Consider the following 22,523-nt stretch of genomic DNA (forward strand, 5'->3'; position numbering starts at 1 on the left):
TTGAAGTAAGAGCAGCCGTTTTTACTCATTAGGAAGTCCCAAACTATATAGACCATCATCGTACATGGCAGCTATCACAGCTCTAGCATCTGTAACCCACTGGTCCAGAACAGCAGCTGGGGAAGGGTGAGAAAGTCACCCTGTATAAACTCGTGTTATTTTGTACAGGGTGGTTGGAATGGATGCAAGAGCAAAGGCTGCCTCCAGCAGGTCTGTAAATTAGGCATAGCAGTAGGGCTTGTACAAGTGGTACATTCCTTCATTGGAGTATGTCCCGCCATGCACTGGACAAAGTTGGAGTAGGAGGGTTGAAACTCCTCTGCTGGTTCCTGGGAGAGAAGTGCTGGGAGAGCTTGTTCAGTCCTCACATAGAACAGCACAAGCTTCTACAATGTTTTACGTCTGACTGGTCAATCAAATCCTGTGTCCTGCAACGCAAAAGTTATTGCCACAGCCCACGCAGTTCTCTCGCTTCCTTTCATTTGGCTCTGGAACGAAGCAGTGAAAAGTCTCGTTCTTTGTTCGCGAGGCAGATGATCATTTGTCACTGTCACTGTCGCTATCACTATCGTCGCTAATGTTCTTCAAAATCTTCCTGGAAAATGAAGAAGGAAATTAAAGAGGGTTACAACACATCAGTGACAGTGGAGATGGAGGAGGTCAGCGCACAGTGGGCTAAACCAAGCTTACTCTACAGCTGTCTGTACTACTGGCCCCTGGCAGAGAAGCAGTCTCCCAATTGGTGACTTTGTGTTGGGAGAGAGAAGGAAGCAGATTGGAACAGGAGCCAGGCCATGGGCTGGGATTCAAGGGGTTTCTTTTCCTTCCAGGTCCCAGAAAGTTGTTGACAGGAGCTGCTTCACTTAAGCAGGCTTGACTTGGGCTTGCAGACAGCATCACAATTTGAGAGAAGTTTCTCTTAGAAACCAGAAGCACCTGCTGCTGGCAGCACCTGAGAAGTTCCTGGGATGCCTGAGCACACCACCCTTCACCATTTTTACAGCAGAAAGTCTGTTGCCTTAAAGTGACAAGCCAGGCATTTCCACTTCCCCCAAAAAAGGTCTCTCTCTCTCTATTTCTGCTTACCCAGGGGAGGCCCAGTGCTGTCCCTGGCAAGTTCAGTTTCTCCCTGCCTACAGTGAACTCATCTCACCAACTGGGAAATAATTTAGAGTGAGCCAAGCCATTTCTGGCAAGCAGGCTGAGGGAAGGGGCAATGGATACTGCTGAGCTCACGTGACTTGCCAGGACCTGAGCAGCCCTCTTCACAGGGGGTGGGGTGGGAGAGGAGAAGAGTGAAGTGTAGGGTTTCCTCCAACGAGAGGACTGGAGGAAGGGCTAAGGCATGTGGTATCACAACCAAATCTCTTTTCAGCTCCTAGGGGCGTTTACAGGAAGCCTAAGGGGCAAAGGCTTCCCAAGGTGGCACATGCATTATCATCCATTACAATAAAACAGCCCAGCTTACTTCTGTTCTTCAGAGAGCCCAAACTCCTCCAGCACCCTGCTTGCGAGCTTTGGGGTCGTTGGCAAACTAAATTCAGCAGCCAGCTTTACAAGCTTGAGGGCCTGGTCAGGGAGGTTGCTGCGTTTGATGGAGTTCAAGACCTCATCCAGCACCAGGACACTGCAAAGGAAAGAACAAGATGAATGCTGAGCCACTGGCTCACTGAAAGATACTTGGCAGTTCTGGGATGAGATTTCCACAGGCGCTCAGCCTGGGTGTAACTTTGCCCCTACTAGTCATTGGGAGTTTTAACCTTTGCCTCTGAAGCAGGTAGGCCTGGGTACTTTTAAAATCCCTTCCTCCATAAAGAAGCTGCCATGTTCTACCGCTAGCAACAGATGTTGCCAATCACAGCTGATCTTCTTCACTAGGTGAAATACATCACCCCTTGTCCCACCTTTGATGATGCAGAAGGGGTGATGTGATCTTCCTGCTTTCCTTGCCCAGCCAGACCCAGGGCATGGGTCTGGCTAAGCGAGGAAAACACAGGCAAGACATTCACTGCAATAAAGCAGTGAAGTCTATTCCCACCCTATGCTGCATCACTGATTTTCCTTTCACGTGGCCCAACAATGGGTATTGATGACTACTTGCTCAGCATTTGGGCTGCCACAAAAATGTTAGTGGCACAAATGACACATCAGGTGACATCAGTTTCCACCACCGTGTTGGAGACTATGGATCATACCTCACTGCAATACAGAGACAGCCAGGAACCTAAGCTGGCTCCTTTAGAGGGTCATCTTTAAGCCCTCTATAAACACATCCAGCCGCTATCCTTGTTTACTGCACTGCCAAGAACTGGGCCCCGTCTGCTCCAGTGTCCTACTACAGGCCAGGTCCTAGCCTCTGACAAGGATATGCCTCCTTGAGAACAGGAAGGGGCAGATTTGATTGTGTAAAAGCTCTTTACTGGGCTTACCAGTCAAGAGCTCAACTGGGCTCTCTGCTTTCCTGAGAGGCAAAAGGAGTAGCAGAAGCTATGGTGAAGAGAACGGGAGCTGGATATGGGACACCTGAAGAGAAGGCAATGCCTGCTCCTAGAACAGCCTCCCTCCTTCCATGTCATGCTCACAGCTGGTGGCCTCTGAGGACTAGCAGCCATGTTAGAAATGTAGGAAGGGAACTTCCCTTCCTTCTTCCCAATCCAGAGATCCCTACAAGGGCTCTAACAGCACAGCAGCCTTGAGCCTTCTGTTAGAGCTGCAGGCACTGGGATTTTGTGGAAGAGTATACAGGGCCATAGCCTAGAAAATGCAGAACAGCTGCTGCTAGTACTACAGCCACCTCCCATTGCAAGGGCATGAAGGCAGGCTGGATGCGCCTGCCAGAACTGAGGTCCACGCTGTCCTGATCAATGCACTCTTATATCATCTGCCAGCACACATACTTCGAGAACCAAAAAGGTAAATTTCCAAGGTGGGAAACACATTAGTCTTGCTTAAGAATTAAAATATCCCACATTTCAATGATGTTTCTTTCTACAGTTCCTCAAAAGACTCTGATGCGACACTCCAGATCACCAGTGAAGAATGGCTCCAGCACCACACTAAATTAAGGCTAGTCAGCTTGTTACACCACATCTCAGAGGCTGGTGCAGGAGTGGGGAGGAAAGGACCCCAACTACCTCCATGTTGAAGAGCTCAGGAGATGCAATCGCAAGCCCTGCTCTCAAACCAATCTTTGCAGGCTGGCCATATTTTGAAGGCAGAAAGACAACCTGTTTTCAGTGAGACAAAACTGGAAGTTTGCTTATCTGGAAGGAATGCAGATATTACTCAAATGCTTTCACATTTACCCCTCTGCTTCTTAAGAGTCAAGCTATGGACTGTCACTACCTCCAGGGGCACAATGCAATACCACCGCACCTACCGTGTGAAGTGAAATTACCACCTGAAATGCAAAGATTCGATGAACTCACCTAGGGACGCAATTCTGTTTTTGTAACATTTCCAGCATGTTCCTGGCCAAGGAGAGAAAACACAAAATGAGATCAGACTCGTAAGGTAAACACAGGCTGGGAATAAAGTTGTAACGGGCTCGTCAGCACAGGTTTCTGTATAGTCCGTGATCTGGAGAAAACTCTGCTTGAAAGGCAGATATTTTAAGATATTCAATCACTGTCATCTGCAGATTACAACTGCCCTATTAGTCAGGCTTCTTTTAGGTCATTCACATATTGAAAAAAATATAGCAGCACGCATATGTGCCAAGTGGGTGCTTACAAAGCCAAATACATATACAAATTTTACTGGCTTGGAGTAACTGGTTCAGAGGCATGAACTTTTGTAGATAACTTCCTACTTCATAAGATACTACTGAAGGTTTGCTGTTATATAAAAGTGCCCACTATTTCTCTGCCTGTTTCCAGACGCTACTGATCCAAGTGAATTAATGGGAGATTTTACACTGCTGCAATGGCATGTGGACTACACCCCAATATGGGGACTGGGTATTTGAAGTCTTGAAATTATGTATTATGCCAGGAGTCCTGAAAGAAAAACCTTTTAAGCATAAAATGTCAACAGACTCTAGCCTTGCAGATGCACTGAGCACATCTGGCATTAAGGTACATGGACATACAAGTATGTAAGACATTCTGTACACTAGCTCAGTGTTTCCCAACCTTTTCCAGCCGAAGGCACACTTGGATTAATACAAAATTTCTGCGGCACACCTGTTGAGGCATTGCCCAACCTCATACCTATTGTAGGTCATTGCCATGGCAAAATTCTGCGGCACACTTGTTCATTTTTGATGGTACACTTCTGTGCTGCAGCACACTGGTTGGGAAACACTGCACTAGCTGTTATTTACTTGCATATCATTGCATCCAGTAAAAGGCTGCAGCTTTGTGCCAAAAAGGAATACAAGCATTAAGTCAAAATACAGCACAAATCTCAACCTCCTGCATGTCACCTATAATATTTTAAAGGCAATGGTACTATTTCAAGTTTGGGGATTCAAACCCAAGTTAGAAAAGTTGAGCATGGAAGTAAGACAAGACTTTAACAACTGCACCTACCAGGCATCTTGGGTTCTTCCAGCCCTGGAGAATATTATGGCCATGTCACCCAGAATGCTGGCTATCCACTTGTGAGAGAACAAAGTATTTTCTGAATCTTCAAGCATAGATTTGATTTCTGCAGCACAGTTAGCAAATATCATTTGAGTCTGTGAAAAGATTATTCTATTAGCACCAAGATAAAGATGCCTCAATTAGTTAGTTACCATCAACAAAGTTTTCTACGGTTGATAAGATGGTTTCTTATGTATGAGGAGACTGCTATCAATTTTTAACATACTACTGTAGCTGTGAATTGCTGCAAGTCAAACCAAGAAGGAAGGATGCTGCCATGTGAGATCAGAGAGAACAGCTTCCAGTTAAATACTTGAATGCTAGGTGTGTCATAAGCATCTCTATTGGCATAAGTTGAAGCATTCACAGTGGAGAACTTCAAGTCTCAAATAGCAGTTGGATGGCTACTTCCCCTTGGAAGTCAGTAAGAGTTAAGGACCTAAGCATCACTTGCCTCAGGAAGAAAACTCACCAAATGAAAAAAAAACCCCAAAAAAACAAAAAAAACACAACAACAAAAACCCCCCCACCCACCTGCAGGTTATGCATCTTTCTCATCCAATGAAAGGAAAAAGAAGCAGATGATGCTTATAACCTAGGAAGTTCCTGTGTCTTTCTATTGTATCAATCAAAACTTATTTAATCCTCATATTGGGTCAAGTTGATCCCACACTTGACTCTACTGATACTGATATCAAACATGATGTTTACCCAGAAGCAGAGCAATCTATTTTTAAAGGAAAAAGACTTACTCTTTTGTGCAAGGACAGTTCTACACTACCATTTTGCCAGGCTGGGGGCCTGGCCACAGGGTGTGCCCATGCACACCACCAGTGCATCACATGGGAGGGCTGAGAATGGGAGCTCAAATCCTCTTGCTGATAGCTCTGTTGACAAAAATCCCCCCACGCAGGCAGTACCTCTGGGTCTGCCATCAGAATTGGGGTTTTAATCAACTTCACAGATATTCAGGAGGTTGTGTACCGTTCACTGATAGGAAAGCCACCCTGTCAGCACACACCAGTTTCCACTCGAGGGCTCTGCCAGTATAGCTGTAGTGGTACTGGTTCTTCACTGCAGATAAGCCCCTAAACTTCACTCAAGTCCCTGGCATGTGTTACACTTCAACTCATTAATCAGGTCTCAAGTTGTTATCTGGCCACGCATTAATGCAATTAATGGCATAACAAAACAAGAAATAAGCCTCAACGTTATAACATATTTTTTGTGCAATAATTTTGTGGCTGGTTCCTATCATGTCATTAACTGAATATGTAGCCAGGCTGGGGGTCCTGGCCACAGGGTATGCCCATGCACACCACTGGTCCGGCTCATGGTAAAACCCACCTCCTGCAAAAACTGACATATGTAACAAGTGAGCATTTGCTATTGGTCTATTAGCACCAGTCAGGATGCAGTGTGATCCCACGTCACGGTCTACTACTACACAGCGAGGGTTAGATCCTTCACACACCAACTGGCTGCCAAGTCAGGGTGGTGTTTGCCACTCATCTCTTCACTCGCCCTTACCTCCTGTGGGTGCTGCTCCCTGGTCATCAGAGTCAAAACTTGCTTCAGTATCTCAGGTCTGCAGACATGATTAAACTGCTTGAGGTCTGAACAAAACGAAGGAGAGGTTAGCCACTAAACCCTCTCAGGGAACTTACTGCAGTTAAAGCCAGTTCCCGTGTTCCTCACGTTTCCCTTTTGAGGGGTGAGAGCGGAAAATGGTTTAAATACTTAATCAGCAGCTCAGATTTGAGATCCTGATATCCTCTTAACAGCCTGACTTGTCCCAGCCCATATAGCTTACAATTTTTTCCCCCCAGCAGCTGGGTTTTATGTCCCTGTACCAACCACTGTCAAAATTTCAAAGGACATTCATGTTTTCCCTCTAGTTTTGTAGTTCAATACCTACCCCTCCTGTTATTCACGGTTCCCATAGCCACCACGATACAGTGCTGGCCATTGCATTGTGAGGCTTTTTTAACAGTGATAAGCCTGCATTTGGACGATGTGGGTACTAACGAGGCATGACATTATCAGTGTCATGACAGTGCCACTACTGCACAACTCTTGGGCTCTCCAAAGGCCAACAGTGTTACTATACCTCCACCCCCAACACAAGATGACTCTTTCCCACAGAAAATGAAAGAACCACAGAACAAAGACAAAACCACCATACTAACCTTCCCAGACCTGCGGCAACATTTCCAAGCTGTTGGCCGCGTCCACAGCTTGAAGTAAATCATGCATTATTTTATAATTTGGGTAAAGCAGCTGATGAAGAGAGACAGTAATTTAATCCAGGATGACTGCCATGCTTTTCCACAAATTCTAATATTATAAAAGCCTAAGTCTGTTCGTCTGTCCGTAACATTTTATTCGCACTGACAGATGGCAGCCCACCACTATGATGGTGGGGACAGAGGGGATGGAGCTGGGGGGGGAGGGGTGGGGGCAGTGAGGCCAGTGCAGCTGCCTTGGCCCCCCCTGCCCTGCTTCCTGGAGGCGGTGGCAACAGAGCAAATGGAAGTGGTGGGGGAACCTCCACCCTGCAGATAATGCAGGGGGTGGGAGAGGGTGAGCGGGCCCGGGCCCAGGCCCAATGCGGCTGCAGCAGTGGCTGGGGGAGGGGGCCCAGACCCCAAGCAGCAGGAGGGAAGGGGGAACAAACCCGGATGGGGTGGCAGGGGCTCTGTCCCTGCCCGCTCCCCTCCCCTGGTCATTCTTGATGCGCAACTGGCTAGTACATTTCATAATGCCAGTGCTGTCCAGATCCACTGAGATAACTTACAGAAGGGACCATTTCTTTATACCACTTCATTACTTCATCAATTTGTTCCATCATGCACAGAAGAGTGAAGAATCGTGCACTGCATTGTACATAAGGGGGGAGAAAAAAGCAACAGTTATCATGACTCAGCAGTAATTACATTTACTAGAGTGTGTAGAACTAACTGTACAGAGCAATGTTTCTTAGAGCGAGCGACTGATTTCCACAACTCGCAATACATCAGGCAACTTGGACATTAAGCCACACAAAATGAATATACTCTTGATGTGAGGTGGTTCAGGACTGATATTCAAGGTGTGGTTGGACTGGTGAGAAATGGAGTGCAAAGTCTTAAGACCCACATGACTCGGTGAATGTTATCTATTTTGCCTTGTAGCACACTGGTTTAAATATTCCAAATTTAGAAACCATGCACTTGCAGATGAAACTTTCATAAATGGATAGAATATGATCAAGCCAAAGTTTAGCAACTGAAACAAATTCAGCCTGATACAACAAGTGCTTAATCTCTAAATCCAGCAATTTATATCTCTGGGTTTGCTTAAAACTAGGGACTAATCAGACTCAAGCCAATCATACTATGGATGAATATTATTTTGTTGTTACTGGATTCTATTCTATAAGTTTCCAGGGAGGTCTTTAACCAACTTATAGCAGTAGGTTTTCCTTCAGGTCACCCATATATTTCTCCAGCTATTTCAACTATGGTCAATATTCACTGACCAAGAACCTCGTTGGCAGACATTTCTTAGCTGCTACAGCTAGAATTGCTAATCGCTATAGTAGGAATAGTGAGGAAGAATGGGGATCTGGCCAACTTAGTTCCAAGGCCCAGCTCCTCCAGGAGAGAGCCTACTGTGAGGTGGTTCTACAAGGATGGAGAATTAGTTACGCTGCATCAGGGCAGAGGGCATGTCAGGCAGCATGTCTTATGCCAGGTCATAACATAAAAGTCTGCAGTACCTCTGCAGAGGAAGAGTAGGCACTCTCCAGGGATTACCAGCCTATCAGGAGCAGAAACCAACCCCTGAGAGGAAGGGCAGATAAAAATATTTTTGAACAAAGAGGGAAGCTGGAGTTCATTATAAACCAACAAAGGATGACCTGAGGCCAGTCATGCCAAAATGCCACAGTTCCACAACCAGAAGAGGAAAGCCTAGGCTAGAAGCCCATCCTGGTTCAGTGGTAAAGAAAAGGGAATACTTAGAAATAAAAAATAAATTGGAAAAGAGAGAGCACTTCTAGTTGATATCATGTGATAAGCTACTGAAATAAGAAGCTACGGACAAGCAGGGAAAAAAAATCCCTGGCTGGCAAGCCTGGGGACAATGAGAAGCTGGTTGGGTATAAGAAAAACAGATGAAACTGGGCCTTTCGATCACTCGGGGATCAGCATTAAGTCTGATGTCATTCAACATTTTCATTAGTTATCTGGAAACAAACGTGAGAATGCTCCTGCTAAAGTGTGAAAAAGATTGGCAGAATGATCAACGCATGTGAACACAGGCCACCCCTACAGGAGGAAACACTAGTCCTGAAAGAGAGATACAAGGTTCATGGTGGCAGACAACTGAACACAAATTCCCAGTTGTGCTGCAAAAAAGTAACACGATCTCTGAATGTATAAGTGATGGAGTTAAGAGTAGGAATAAGATTGATCTCAACTCAGTGTGCAACATTTCTTGAAGTTCATACCAGAAAACTACATGCAGTCCTCCAATCTGACACACTGTAGCTGGAAGAGAGTGGAAGAGATACAGGAAAACAATGCAAGAGCCAGAGAAAACACCTTACAGTGAAACTCAAAGACCTCCAGCCACTTTTCTTATCTAAAAGATCACTGACAGCAGATATGATTGGTGTTAAGTACTAGGATTGCTGTCAGGAGAAGACAGTAGATGCTGAAAACCACAGCGCATTAAAAATATCAGTGGAAACAATGACAAGAGCAAACGACTCGAAGAGGAAGCCAAACAAAGTAAAAAAACAGAACACTCTTGGCACCCTCAAGTCAAGACTAGGAGCCTTTCTGGAAAAGGGGAACAAGCCAAAGAATTTCCTTGTTCACACATGCTACAACCTAGCCGATGTTTAAGAAAGTCTTCCTCTGCATATTTAGCTCTGATTCTGAGTCCTCAAGGACTTCAATATAGTAAGCCAATTCTTTAAAAACAAAAAACAAATGAGGGCCGGTTTTGATAGGCCTCACTGGAACGCTGATCATCAATATATACTGCTCTCACGAATACTTTGCTAAAGCATTAGCCAGATTTGGCCTGACCAGCATACCTGACTGATGCATGAACTCCTTATGCAAGTAAAACTCGGCATGTGGCCCAGATGGGCACTCCTGCCAGAAATGATGGGAGATGGCTGTATAAGATGCAAGATAATTTAGTACCAGGATGATACCTAGGTAACCAGGGAACACCCAGGTCAGGATGTGAAACAAGCCCATGGTACAGGACAGTTTAAGATGGAATGTAATATAATTTGTTTTGATCACTATATAAAAGGAAGGCTGGAAAGTATGGGGAACTTTGTAGTGGCCTAGGGGAGCCTGTGTGATACTATTCCAATTACCCTGTCACGGGTATAAATGCTTGACTCCTAGTCCAATGTACGTGTTAAGTCAAAACGTGTTAGGGCTGTGCTTGTAGACAATCAGCCTGGCTGAATCTTTGCCACTGGTCCAAGTCTGTGTTTGTTCTTTAGGACAAAACTAACACTGGAATTTCCTGGCTGTGACTTCATTGACACTGCAGCTCCTGAGACTTCAACACTGACAGCACATCAGTAACACCCAAAGAGGACAACAGCAACCACAACACTGGTAACATACAACAACACTTTTGAATATATTAAAAGGCACTCACCAATATGCATATTGCAGATTCATACTCAAAAGTCTCCACCTGCCTCTCGTCTCCAATAGCCTATGCACTCTATATCCAAGCTCCAAATCTTTGAGATTCATACACTGGGGAGGTAGGGGGCAGGGGGAAAAGAGGAGGGGGGAGAAAAAAACAACCTTGAAACAACACTGCTATCACATCTTTCTCTGAACAGCAGCCCAAAAAGTGACAGCCAATATTCAGAGAATGGTTTAAAGGCAAGGTGTGATTCAGCACAGCAATGGGTTAATTGTTTTCTGGAGCCAAAACATGAATGCATATCCCTCACTGCCTTTATTTAATGGCAATCCCTCCCCACCCAAACTGCTACCTAGGGTTCTGGTGATACATGACCACAAAAGCAGGTATGAAGAGTGTGAAACTGAGTAGAAGAGACATGAGGAAGCCTAAAGATCCAAGCCAGAAAAAAAAAAACCCTCTCTTAAATCAGTTTCTCATGCTGGACTTGTCCCAAATCACAGCCCATAGGTTAACATCTCCCCAATTCACTGGCTAACATGGGAGAATTTCAGATTGGGAAATATAAATGAAATAGGAGATAAAAGTTTACAGAAGGTGAATGAGGTTGGTGGAGAAGAAAAGACAAGCAAGGAAAATGGATGCAGTGTGGAAGTGCTCTGGGGAGCAGGTCTGGAATACCCACAGGCAACAGTAACCTAGATCCATGGGGCGGATGGAAAAGTGTAGCTAAATGTTTACAAAACATGTTAAAAACAGGCAATGGCTACTTACCACTTGCATAGCAGTGACAAAGAACAAAGCTGTAAAACAGAAAAGTTATCTGTAAGTGTTTAATTTTGGAGAGAGATTTACTAGTTCACTAACTTCACAGAAGATGAAGGCTTAACTGCAAGGACCTCTGATAGTATCCAGCATCCTAGAGACCACCTGTATGACCACAATTTTTAGGGACAGATCTATGCAGAAAACTGCAGATTCAAGATCAGGAAAGCTTTATGAAAGCTATTTTCTTCAAAACAGTAGTTTACCATTCAGAACTACTTATTTCCCATCTCATGCCCCTTAATGAAGATGCACCTACATAAGGAGAAGCTCTTCCCTGTGCTACATGAATTGCAGAAAAGTGTACCCAGCACATCAGTAAGACTCCTAAAATACCAAGGAAACCTACTTCCTTCCACCCCAACAGACAAAGAAGCCACAACAGGTGGGACCACGGTGAAAAGCATGAGGTCAGCGTCAGTAACTTATTACAGCTTGGGCTGCAGAAGTCTTCCTAGAAGTTTCTGAAAGCTGGTTTAGAGTACGAGATGCTGAAATAATGTTTGCCTACAGACAATAAAAATAATCTAAAGAACTTAAATGAAATTCAGCTAAGACCACACTGGGAAAACACCATTTTCCAAGCACTTGAAATGTCTTTAAGCCAGACAGACACCATTCTGCTCTTTAAATGGTTAAAACAGACATATCTCTGCAAAGCCCACAAGACCTTTTAGGACAAATCAAGACTTTGCGGTGAACACCCGACACCAACTGTCCTGGGTTTTAGCCTGCAATGAAGGAGAAGGAACAAGGTTCAATTTTATTGAAAGTGCTAAAGCCAGATGAGTGACTGGAAGTCTCCAAAGACTAACAGAAATCCTACCTGCAAGTATTTTAGATTAAGGCAGCTCAGACTTAGGCACAAGTCTCATGTAAACATTCTCCATTTTCTACCACGTGGAGGAGAGAAATATTTACACTCAGCTCCCATGATTCAGCTGAGGTCCGTACCCCTGCGCCAATCATCCCTGGGGGTCTTCACGAGGAGGTTAGATGAGTATCTAGCTGGGGTCATCTAGACCCAGCACTCTTTCCTGCTTATGCAGGGGGTCGGACTCAATGATCTATTGAGGTCCCTTCCGACCCTAACATCTATGAATCTATGAATCATTACTGCATTCAAAAGTGACCTCTTTACTGAAGGTCTAAAGGAGCCTGTGCACAGCACGTAAGAGTCTGCAAAGTGAGAGCTTCTGGTCTGCCAGGGAGTGCTTACTTATTACCAGCACTTCATCCAGTCTGTCTCATGTGGTGTCTGATGCCTTGCACTCATATCAGACTAGTGTTGCTGATTCTTTCTTGCTTCTGACAAGCGTCCTGACTGCCAAGTCAAAATGCTCCAAGATGCCACAGTTGTGAATGAGACTATGGCCCTTAGTTCCTGGGACAGCATGAATGAAGGGGTACCAAGCTCAGCTGGAAGAGACCCCTGTGGCCAAAGTATGTGAAGAAATAAGAAGGATAAAAACTTTAATGTAAAATATTCATATGGACTAAGATGAGGCAGTGCAGCAGACAAGCCCTTTAAATATTAGTTTTTAAGGGTGAAGAAAGTTTGTAGCAGAGTAGACCGGGAGGACTATGGAAATCTAACATCTGATATAATCTATGCGGTCAAAAACAGCCATGCTCAGGGAAAGCATGAGTTTCTTTACTTCCAAAAATCAGACTGAGGAGCACAGTGTACAAGTTTGTTCATTTGAAGTACATGCAGTATGCTGGACAACACTGATCACACTTGGTCAGGGAATAATGATAATAAATCATGCCAGACATTCTGAACCTTCGTTCTCCATCTAGCTGAGATTAGTTTTCTGATGTACACTTTTTCCAGCACAAAATTTCACATCATTACCAGGACAGGACTTGGAAGAGTTCAGAACAACCAGACGTTCAACACTGCAGTCTAAACCTATCTCCAGGGGCTTTCTGGAGATGCTGGCAGATGTTCATCAGCAAATCCCAACACGCTAATGATGTTTGTGACACTGCCTCAACCTTGTGCTCTGACAGACAGTGTCCTCCACAGAAGGGAGTGTTCTGCCAATATGAAGCCCTTCATGTTACACTGTTTTGTGGTCTTCTTCATAAATCAAGACTGTTTGGGCAGGGATGGCAAAAACAGCAAGCTAGCAGCTCAGCTTCTTCCTGCTGGGCAATGTGCTCACATATTTCATGCCAGTTTGTTAGATACACTGAAGTACATACGATCATCTGGGTCCTGAAGAACAACATTCTCCCTTTCAATGTTATTCAGGATATCTACGATGATTTTTCCTGTGCCTCCTGGAAGTACATCTGCAGGACAAACAACATACATCAGAAATTAGCCGTACTGCATGGGCTTATAGGAGATGCAACAGGCAGCCAGAAGATTCCAGAGACGAGCAACATTGTTCCCATTTCTCCTTCCCACCATTCTTTTGTCACTCCAAATCAGCTATAGTTTTGCTTATGTTAAAAGCTGCCCAACTTGTGCTGGATTTATGCAGCACAATGGGACAGAAGATCTTCAGGGTCTGCAAGATATTTTGAGAGCCCTACTCTAAGACCAAGTGAACAAGCTAGTAAGGGAGTAGGCTCACTGCAAAAGCCAACGGTGTAAGACAACAACAAAGTCCAGACACCTGGATCACACACTAATGTGGCTGTCACATCTCATGGCTTATAGTGTAACTGCTGCTCCTTTCTCCTCTGCACCCAAGAATTGACAACTGCAGCATGTGTGGCGAATCCCACTGGCTAGGCCTTTCTCCAGCCATGCTGCAGGACAGCATCATAAGCAGCACACTACCAGGAGGTGCAGATCCCCTCCGTCTAGTTTCTCCATGGCGTATAACAAACCACCTCAACATTTTCTCAGATAAGCCAAATAGATGCAGCTTCTTAAATCTCTAAAAGATGAGACAGATTTTTCCCCAGACCTCTAATCATTCGTGTAACAGCTAATGGCAAGCCCTTGTCAAACAGCATATCTGACTCCACAGAAAAACAAGTTGTGTTGGCTTAGTCAAATACACATGGTATTCTGTATGAAAAAGAAAGGGAATCTTTTGAGGAAAGGGAAAGAAGTTCTCCAGAAGACGGAATTTTCCCTTTTCTACCAAATGGGGTAGCTTTTGCTATATTTTCTCACTAAAAAGCAATTGGGCAGCACTGTACTCTTTCAAATAGTACTGTAAATAGCTTGAAGTGCTTGGGGGGTCGGACTCAATGATCTATTGAGGTCCCTTCCGACCCTAACATCTAACATCTATGAATCTATGAACACATACCCAATAGGCATAGTACAAGCTTATCTATTATACATACCAAACGTGTCAAGGATATGCTTAAACGATGCAAGGCTGGGTTCTGAAATGCAGACACACAGAAGTCAGAGGTAGGCAAGGCTTTACAACTGAACTCTAAACTAATAGTGAAGAGTTACTTCCCAAGCAGTTTTTTAAATCTTCCCCATGGGTGGACCATGAACAAACCACTCAACATTTTCCCAGGTAAGTTAAATAGATTCAGCTTCTAAAATGTCTAAACGATGAGGCAGATTTTCCCCCAGACCTCTGGGAGAACTTTCGCCTCAACCTCCTTTGAGGAGGTAAGTGAATCTCAATAAAGCAGTATCTGGTTTGACAGGAGCTACTTGGCAAGATATCATCTAACATGTGAAACCAAGAATGACTTTTATAAATTAATTCATGTACAAAAAACACAAATGGATGCCTGAACAGCAGGAAATACTAGCTGAAGGTAACTAAACCACCCCTGCCCAAATTATTGTTAGCATTATGGTAGAGACGAGGATCTCTTTGGGTCGTATCTTTTCCTGGGCCAACTACATAGTTGGGATAGAGTTAGACAAGCTTTTGAATGCAAGATGTTCTTCAGTTCAAAAGAAAAGAAATATGGCAGCATTATAAAGGCCACAGCTGAGGTAAGTCTCAGCATGCTAAGCACTGTATGTCAATACAGGCACAGAGAGAAGGTCTGAAGTTCTTTCCCTCCCTAAAGAATTTCAGCCTAAATGGTATAATTATACCAACTATATTGCACATATATAACCAAAGTTTACCTTGTACAAGTCACACAGTGTTTCCATTTTAAATGCTCAATGTCTGTTCATAGATAAAGTCTCTGAAGCATTAATTTCTATCACGGCATCAATTAAACTGACCTTTGGAAACAGGAATTGAAAACAGACTGGGAATTTGATATCAGGATTCAAATTCAGTGCTCTAGCACTGATCTGATGGGTGACCTTGGGTAAGATACTTCACCCTTCGTGTCTCATTTGTAAAAAAGGGAGGTACTGTCCTCTATCACACACTTTTATCTACAGATCTTAAAACAACATATCAGAATTGAGCTCTTTTATTCTTCCCTTCGTGTTAAGCAGAAATAGCTATTTTGGAAGTAACATGAGAAATGCAAAGTAGATTTGGGATTCTCTTACCTATATTAACTGCTTTCATTTCATTCAGTACCTGTAAGGAAGCAGTCTTTCCCAAGGCACCACAATATTTCAGACCTTTCAGTATATTATTGAACGTTAACACGTTGGGTTGCACATTCTGTTGAGCCATGCACGTCAGCAAGTCCTGAACAAAAACAAAGAAACACCCCACAACTCATAGGAACACCACACTTTACTGCTCACAAGTTAGCATTTCTGTATCACTGTAGATGCGTTTCTGCTATCTTTTATCCTGTTGCTCCAATGCCAGCAGATAACTGCTGGCTTTCTATATTTACATGTAGAGCTGCTGCATGTTTTCTTAGTGAATATAGCCACATAATGGACACCAATGGCAAAGTTTCCAATTTTCCTTCTAGTCTTTGTCAAGGCTCTCCTGTATTGCCCCAACTCCCTACCTAACTTTCATGAACATAACTTTCTTTAAATAAATAAATAAATAAACAAACAAACAAACAAAAAGGGAAGAAAACTGCTTTCCTCATTTCCCAGCTCGATTCCATACCCATTCTGCTGACCGCCTACTTCTGAACTTTTGTTCGTGTCCATGCAAGGGAAATCCCTTGCAAAGTAATATTAAACTATTGGTTTTTTGCTACTCTTCCACAAAAGCAAATGTTTGTATTGAAATTGGGACCACTTCCTATGGTTAGGGACAGAATGTATACATAAACCAGTTGAAGTGATCAGAAACCAGTTTAAACCTGTAACAGAATAGAAGTTCAGTGCACATACACCGCTTTTGAAATGGCCAAAACCAATTTAAGATAAACCTGGATGGATATAGTATGAGACTTGTGGCAGGCCAGTAGGGGGTGCTCCGGCACTGAGCCACCTGCCTCACTATGCCCGACCAAAAACCAAGTTTTGGATGTCTCCCCTGGGGCACCTATGTCTGACCAACCCTCTTCCTGGAACACATCCGCGAGCCTGGGGTAACCGCCACCACCACCCAGGCCCTGGTCTTTGTTAGGGCTCTGTGCAGCCTGGGGTGCGCAGACCCTGCAGATCTTGGGGGTGCTTAGCCCACCATGGTATTGCAGGGTGCTTTTTTTATCCTGAAGTATTCACAAGCAGCCTTTTCTACAGAAGGAAAGTAAAAAGCTGCACCCATATTAGCTAGCTGAGCGAAGGGGGCTTTAAAGGCTAATCTCACCCTCATAAGCATTTACAGCATGGCATCCTATAACAGATGGCTTTACTGATCAAAGAGGGAGAGCCTGGGTAAAAGGTATAAAACAGAAATATCCAAAGAAAAGAAAAACACCTTGAGCAAAACAGAATAGGCTTGTTGGCCTTTTGATATGCGCCTAGATTACTTCATCCTAAATCACTGGCTAAATTTCAGGTAAATTACTTGCAAGTTTATCCAGTCTGAAAAAAAAGCTCTGGAGGCTTTTTGTTTGCTTGCTGTATCCCATAAGATGTCTGACCTCCCAAAATGGAGTGACCCCTTTTTAAAGCTTTTGTGACTTCATCACTAAGTCCCAACCAGAAACAGGCAGTATTGGAGGCAGACCAATCCTCAGGTAGAGAGACTAAGTCACCAGGTTGTTTGGCAGGAAGTTTAGGACAAAGGAAAAGGAAGCTCCCCCTTCCTATGGATTTTTCACAACCTAGTCACCCAGCTTGACCAGGTGGATCTAGCAGCCAGAATTTAAGAGGGGCTGGGCAGACTCAGAGCAGGGAGGCAGACAAAAAGGAGGATTTCTTCACAAGACTTAACTGTTTTAAGTCAAACTAGGTTATGGAATTTCTGTCCCAGATTCCATCCCAATAAAAGTTAACTCTGTCCCTCAGCATCCCAAGATGCTTTGCAGCCATGGGCTGTGCCATCTGCTCCAGTAGAGCAGAGTGGCCCTGCCACCAGCTGTCTCAGAGCTTTGGTAGTAAGCCTTTGCTCCCCAGTGGTCGCCCCCCTTGCAGCTGGGAGCCAAGATGAGATGCCCACAGCCTCACCCCTCCCTCAAGTCCCACCCCCCTTTCCACCCCTCATAGACGGATAGCAAAGGAGCAGGCAGGGCCAGGACAATCCAAGCCAGGCTCAGAGGTGCAGGGGTGTGAAAAGTCTGTCCCTCCACACCCGAGGATCTCCCACCACCACACTAAGCAGATCCCAGCTGGGTGAGCAGGGGGTGCATTCCCACCCCCTAAGGCAGAGGCTGAGGAAGGGGTGGGGCTGGGGCAATTTCAGCCTGGATCTGGGCTTGGAAGGGGGGGGGGGTGGTCCTCAGTGGGGACTTTCCCCATGCTGTCCAGACCCCAGCTACGGGAACCAGTGCCAGCTTGGGGGTGCATCCCCCCCAACCCAAAGCAGGAGCTGGGGAGATAAGGGCTGCCAGACATACATCCTCATCTCTTAATCAATCAGTGGTGGACAGTTAAGCCATCAGATAATCAAGACTGGGCTATCGCGGTGCTGGGTTCAGCAGCCTTAGGAGTGCCCCCAGGCTCCTGGCCTAGGCCATTGCGGGCTTCTGTTCGCCATGGCCGCCCAGACAGTGAACATCAGGTCAGTTAGTTACTGGTTCAATCTACACAGCTTAGAAAAACCTGCGAAGATTTAAGCAATTTTGCCCTGGGCTTTTTTAACCCCTTTGCTTAACCTATGTGATCATTAAGCAAATTAAGACCTTGTTAGAAAGCCTTGATTTCCAGTTTTAATCGGAATCAACACACTTATGTTTACACCACAAAAAAGACAAAACAGCCCTGTATTCTCTATCTCCTTACCTTAGTAAGTTCCCATCTTTCAACAGAATTTTCTTTCATTCTTGGGGCTGCTAAGAGTAGTGCGTTGAAGGTACCTACATCAGCTGGAAAATTTCAGACAGTTAATTTAATAGAAAATGGTTACATTTCAACAGAGAAATATATTCTGTACATAGCAGTGCCACTTATTTCTAATATGGCTCAGTGTCAGGCAGAATTCTCATGTGAACTTGTTTCCAGGCAGCCAACCACACGTCAGCCACACTGAAAAGACCAGAGTTCACATTCAGCTCCCATGATCTAGCTGAGGTCCGTACCCCTGCGCCAATCATCATAGCCATGAAAAAAAATATTCCAGAAGCCTGGATCAAAAGTAGAGTAGATAAAGACCAACATCACTCTGTCATCTTTTACAGAAAAACATGATAGAGGTAGACTCACCCCTGTGCCTTTCATTCAGTAAGTCTCTGTACATGATAAAAGCCTTCATATAAGCCCCATGCTGAGGAGAGAAGTATTTAAGAGATCACTATCAGGAAACAAGGGGAGGGGAAGCCAAACCAAAACTGCCCTCCTCTGGATACTGTAACTGTACCTTCACCATTCCTCTGATCATTGTGCAGTAGGAGTGTGCATTTCTCTCTGGCATCAGGTTAAAAATCCTTTCAGCATTGTTGTTCTCCCTAGACTCAGGAAAAGATAGAATATTAGAGAATATTCTCAGTAAAAAGGATCTAACATGCTGTCTAGAGATGTGCTGTTTGCTAGGGCAGGTATGCTAGAATATGTTCTAGATCCCCAAAGAAATACAAACCAGTAATATTTCACATATGTGTGTAGGTTTCAGATTCCAGGGTCGGAAGGGACCTATTAGATAGAGTCCGACCCCCCGACCTGGGCAGGAAAGAGTGTCTGTCCAATCTCTTCTTAAATACCTCCAAGGAAGGGGACAGCACCACCTCCCTTGCAAGTGCATTCCATATTTTGGCAACCTTCATGGAAAATAATTTTTTCCTGATGTCCAATCTAAATTTGCTCTCCTTCAGTTTGTGGCCATTGTTTCTAGTTACTCCGATGGGCACCCTGGTAAACAATGTATCCCCTATTTCCTGCTATCCCCCTAATGAGTTTGTAGATGGCCACAAGATCACCTCTCATCCTTCTCTTGCAAAGGCTGAAGAGGTTCAGGTCCCTCAAACAGTCCTCATAGGGTTTTTTTCTGTAGGCCTTTAACCAGATGGGTGGACCTCCTCTGAAGCCTTTCTAGGTTACCTACATCCCTCCTGAAGTGCGGTACCCAAAATCGGACACAGCACTCCAGCTGCAGCCTGACCAATGCCGCATAGAGGGGAAGTATCACCTCCCTACACCTGTTTGTGATGCACCTATTTATGCAAGAGTGCGATTAGCTTTACTTATTACTTCATCACATTGGTGACTCATGTTCATTTTGGAGTTGACTATGACTCCAAGATCCCTTTCTGCATTTCACAGACATTAGGGCTGGAAGGGACCTCGGAAGATCTTTGAGTCCAGCCCCTGCCCCAGGGGCAGGAAGTCAGCTGAGGTCATAGGATCCCAGCAAGATAAACATCCAAATTTCTCTTGAAGGCATTCAAAGTAGGTGCTTGAACCACCTCCAGTGGCAGGCTGTTCCAGACTTTGGCTCGGACAGTAAAGAAGTTCTTCCTTATGTCCAGCCTGAAACAGTCTTGGAGGAGTTTGTGACTGTTTGACCTTGTCATCCCTTGGGGCGCTCTGGTAAACAGACGTTCCCCCGGATCCTGATGAGCACCCCTGAAAAACTTATAGGTGGCCATCAGATCACCCCTGAGCCTGCGCTTTTCCAAGCTGAAGAGTCCCATAGCTCTCAGCCTCTCATTATAAGGTCTGTTTTCCTGACCTCTGATCACGCGCGTGGCTCTCCTCTGGACTCTCTCAAGCTTCTCCACATCCTTTTTGAATTGTGGGGCCCAAAACTGGACGCAGTACTCCAGCTGCGGCCTCACCAAGGCCGAGTACAAGGGGAGAATGATGTCCTGGGATTTGCTTGAGAAGCATCTATGGATGCAAGCCAGTGTTTTGGTCGCTTTACTAGCTGCAGCATCACACTAAAGGCTCATGTTCATCTTGTGGTCAATCATGACCCCCAAGTCTCTTTCTTCCATAGTGCTAGCCAGCGTAGCACTGCCAAGCCTATAAGCATGCTGTGGGTTTTTCCTCCCAAGGTGGAGAGCCTTGCATTTATCAGTGTTAAAACACCATCAGGTTCTCGTCCGTCCATTTTCCGAGCCTGTCTAGGTCAGCCTGGATCACCCTCCTGTCCTCAGGTGTGGATGCTTTACCCCAGAGTCTGGTATCATCGGCAAACTTGGCCAGTCTGCTTCTGACTCCAACGTCCACATCATTGATGAAGATGTTGAATAATATAGGTCAAAGAACAGAGCCTTGGGGGACCCCACTGGTCACAGGGCACTATGACGACTGACTTCTGGGTCCGACCACGGAGCCAATTCCCCAGCCAGCGGATCATGGACCCGAGGCTGCAGTTGACCAGTTTTGCTAAGAGGTGATCATGGGATACCAGATCGAAGGCTTTTTTGAAGTCAAGATATACAACATTAATCTCCTCTCCCTTGTCCAAGTGATGTCACCTGGTCACTGAAGGAGATGAGATTGGTCAGGCAAGACCTACCCGCAACAAACCCATGCTGGCTATCCCTCAGGATGTTGTCATCAGCCGGTCCGTTAAGAATGGCCTCTTTGATAATCTTTTCTAAGACCCTCCCCAGGATAGAAGTCAGGCTGATGGGCCTGTAGTTTGCCAGATCCACCTTCCTCCCTTTCTTGAAGATAGGCACCACATTGGCCTACTTTCAATCTTCGGGCACTTCACCAGAGCGCCAGTTCTCAAAGATCCATGACAGGGGCTGAGCTACAATGCATGCCAGCTCCTTGAGTACCCTTGGGTGTAAACCGTCAGGGCCGGCTGACTTGAAGGTATCCAGCCTCTTAAGGTGTTCCTTCACGAGGTCAGCATTGATGGAGGGCAAGGAATGTCCTTCACCCGGGCCTCCCTGTCCCACAATGGGCAGGGGCATCCCATGGGACTGGTGAAAGACTGACGCAAAATACCCATTTAGCAAGTTGTTTTTTTCCTGGGCGTCAGTTGTAAGCCGTCCCCAGGGATCCAGTGTTGCCCTTGCTTTTCCTCCAGCTCCCCACAAATCTAAAAAAAGGACTTTTTATTGTCCTTGACGCTTGTAGCCAGGTGGAATTCCATCACAGCCTTGGTTTTCCTGGTTCGCTCCCTGCAGTTCTGGACCAGTGCAGAACATTCCTCCTTGGAGGTGGATCCCGTCCTCCATCCTTTGTAGGTCCTTTTTAGATGTAGGAGGTCTGCTAGTTCCTTGCTGAGCCAAGGGGGCTGTTGTGCCTTTTTGCTGCCTTTTCGCGGAGACAGAATAGACTTAGCTTGTGCATCCAGTATCACTCCCTTGAGGAGCAACCACTCTTCCTGAATTCCCTTCCCCTTTGGGTCGCTGTCCCTTAGGGCCTCACCGACAAGCCTCCTGAGCTTGTCGAAGTCAGCTTTCCTGAAGTCAAGAACTTCTGAGCTACTTAGAATGGTACCTCCCAGGCTATAGGAGTGTTGATGATTCTTCCTCCCTAGGTAAAACACATGGCACTTATCTTTGCTAAATAGTATCCTATTCTGTTCCTCCCACTTCCCCAACCTGTCCAAATCTGCCTGGATTCGCTCCCTGCCCTCTAGTTTGTGTGCCTCCCCCATAGTTTGGTGTCGTTTGCAAACTTGGACAGGGTGCTTTCTACTCCCTCATTCAAGTCACTGATGCAGATATTGAACAGCATCAGTCCCAGGACAGAGCCTTGGGGGACTCCGCTGCCCACATTTCTCTAGGTAGAAACCGACCCATCCACCAACACTCTCTGGGTGCATCCCATAAGCCAATTTTCCACCCACCGGACTGTGGACTGTAAATCTACATTACAACTGTTTAGTTTATTTATAACAATTGGGTGCAACACTGTGGCAAAAGCCTTTTTAAAATCTAAGTAAGTAACATCTACCTCTATTCCTTCATCCAAGCATTTTGTGACCCAGTCATAAAAAGAAACCAGGTCAGTCAGGCATGTGTACATATATATATAAAAACAAAACCAAAAAAACTTATCTGGCAGTTCAAGTGGATACAATTTTGTTCATGTTTTGTCATCCAGTAAATACCTGCATC

General features: G+C 45.2%; 1 protein-coding gene and 2 non-coding genes across 3 annotated transcripts in view; all 3 read right to left on the reverse strand.

Annotated features, from left to right (window-relative positions):
- Positions 1 to 22,523, reverse strand: part of PTCD3 (pentatricopeptide repeat domain 3) — a 35,121-nt gene continuing 12,598 nt past the window's right edge. The window contains exons 10-24 of the mRNA XM_006271488.4: positions 18,863 to 18,950; positions 18,709 to 18,769; positions 18,289 to 18,371; positions 15,535 to 15,679; positions 14,397 to 14,438; positions 13,293 to 13,382; positions 11,031 to 11,059; positions 10,260 to 10,363; positions 7,384 to 7,462; positions 6,776 to 6,866; positions 6,117 to 6,202; positions 4,533 to 4,681; positions 3,429 to 3,470; positions 1,469 to 1,627; positions 1 to 595 (exon numbers count right to left, since the gene is read on the reverse strand). Coding sequence (XP_006271550.3) covers positions 538 to 595; positions 1,469 to 1,627; positions 3,429 to 3,470; positions 4,533 to 4,681; positions 6,117 to 6,202; positions 6,776 to 6,866; positions 7,384 to 7,462; positions 10,260 to 10,363; positions 11,031 to 11,059; positions 13,293 to 13,382; positions 14,397 to 14,438; positions 15,535 to 15,679; positions 18,289 to 18,371; positions 18,709 to 18,769; positions 18,863 to 18,950 — 1,306 coding nt within the window. The 3' untranslated portion in view covers positions 1 to 537. The remainder of the gene's footprint in view (positions 596 to 1,468; positions 1,628 to 3,428; positions 3,471 to 4,532; positions 4,682 to 6,116; positions 6,203 to 6,775; positions 6,867 to 7,383; positions 7,463 to 10,259; positions 10,364 to 11,030; positions 11,060 to 13,292; positions 13,383 to 14,396; positions 14,439 to 15,534; positions 15,680 to 18,288; positions 18,372 to 18,708; positions 18,770 to 18,862; positions 18,951 to 22,523) is intronic.
- LOC132248947 (small nucleolar RNA SNORD94) lies at positions 11,930 to 12,055 on the reverse strand. The gene has a single exon (XR_009460418.1). It is a non-coding gene; the product is annotated as a small nucleolar RNA SNORD94 (small nucleolar RNA).
- Positions 18,464 to 18,608, reverse strand: LOC132248946 (small nucleolar RNA SNORD94). Its single transcript, XR_009460417.1, has one exon. It is a non-coding gene; the product is annotated as a small nucleolar RNA SNORD94 (small nucleolar RNA).

This window comes from Alligator mississippiensis, chromosome 2 (assembly GCF_030867095.1).
Source record: "Alligator mississippiensis isolate rAllMis1 chromosome 2, rAllMis1, whole genome shotgun sequence".
In the NCBI taxonomy this organism is placed as follows: domain Eukaryota; kingdom Metazoa; phylum Chordata; order Crocodylia; family Alligatoridae; genus Alligator; species Alligator mississippiensis.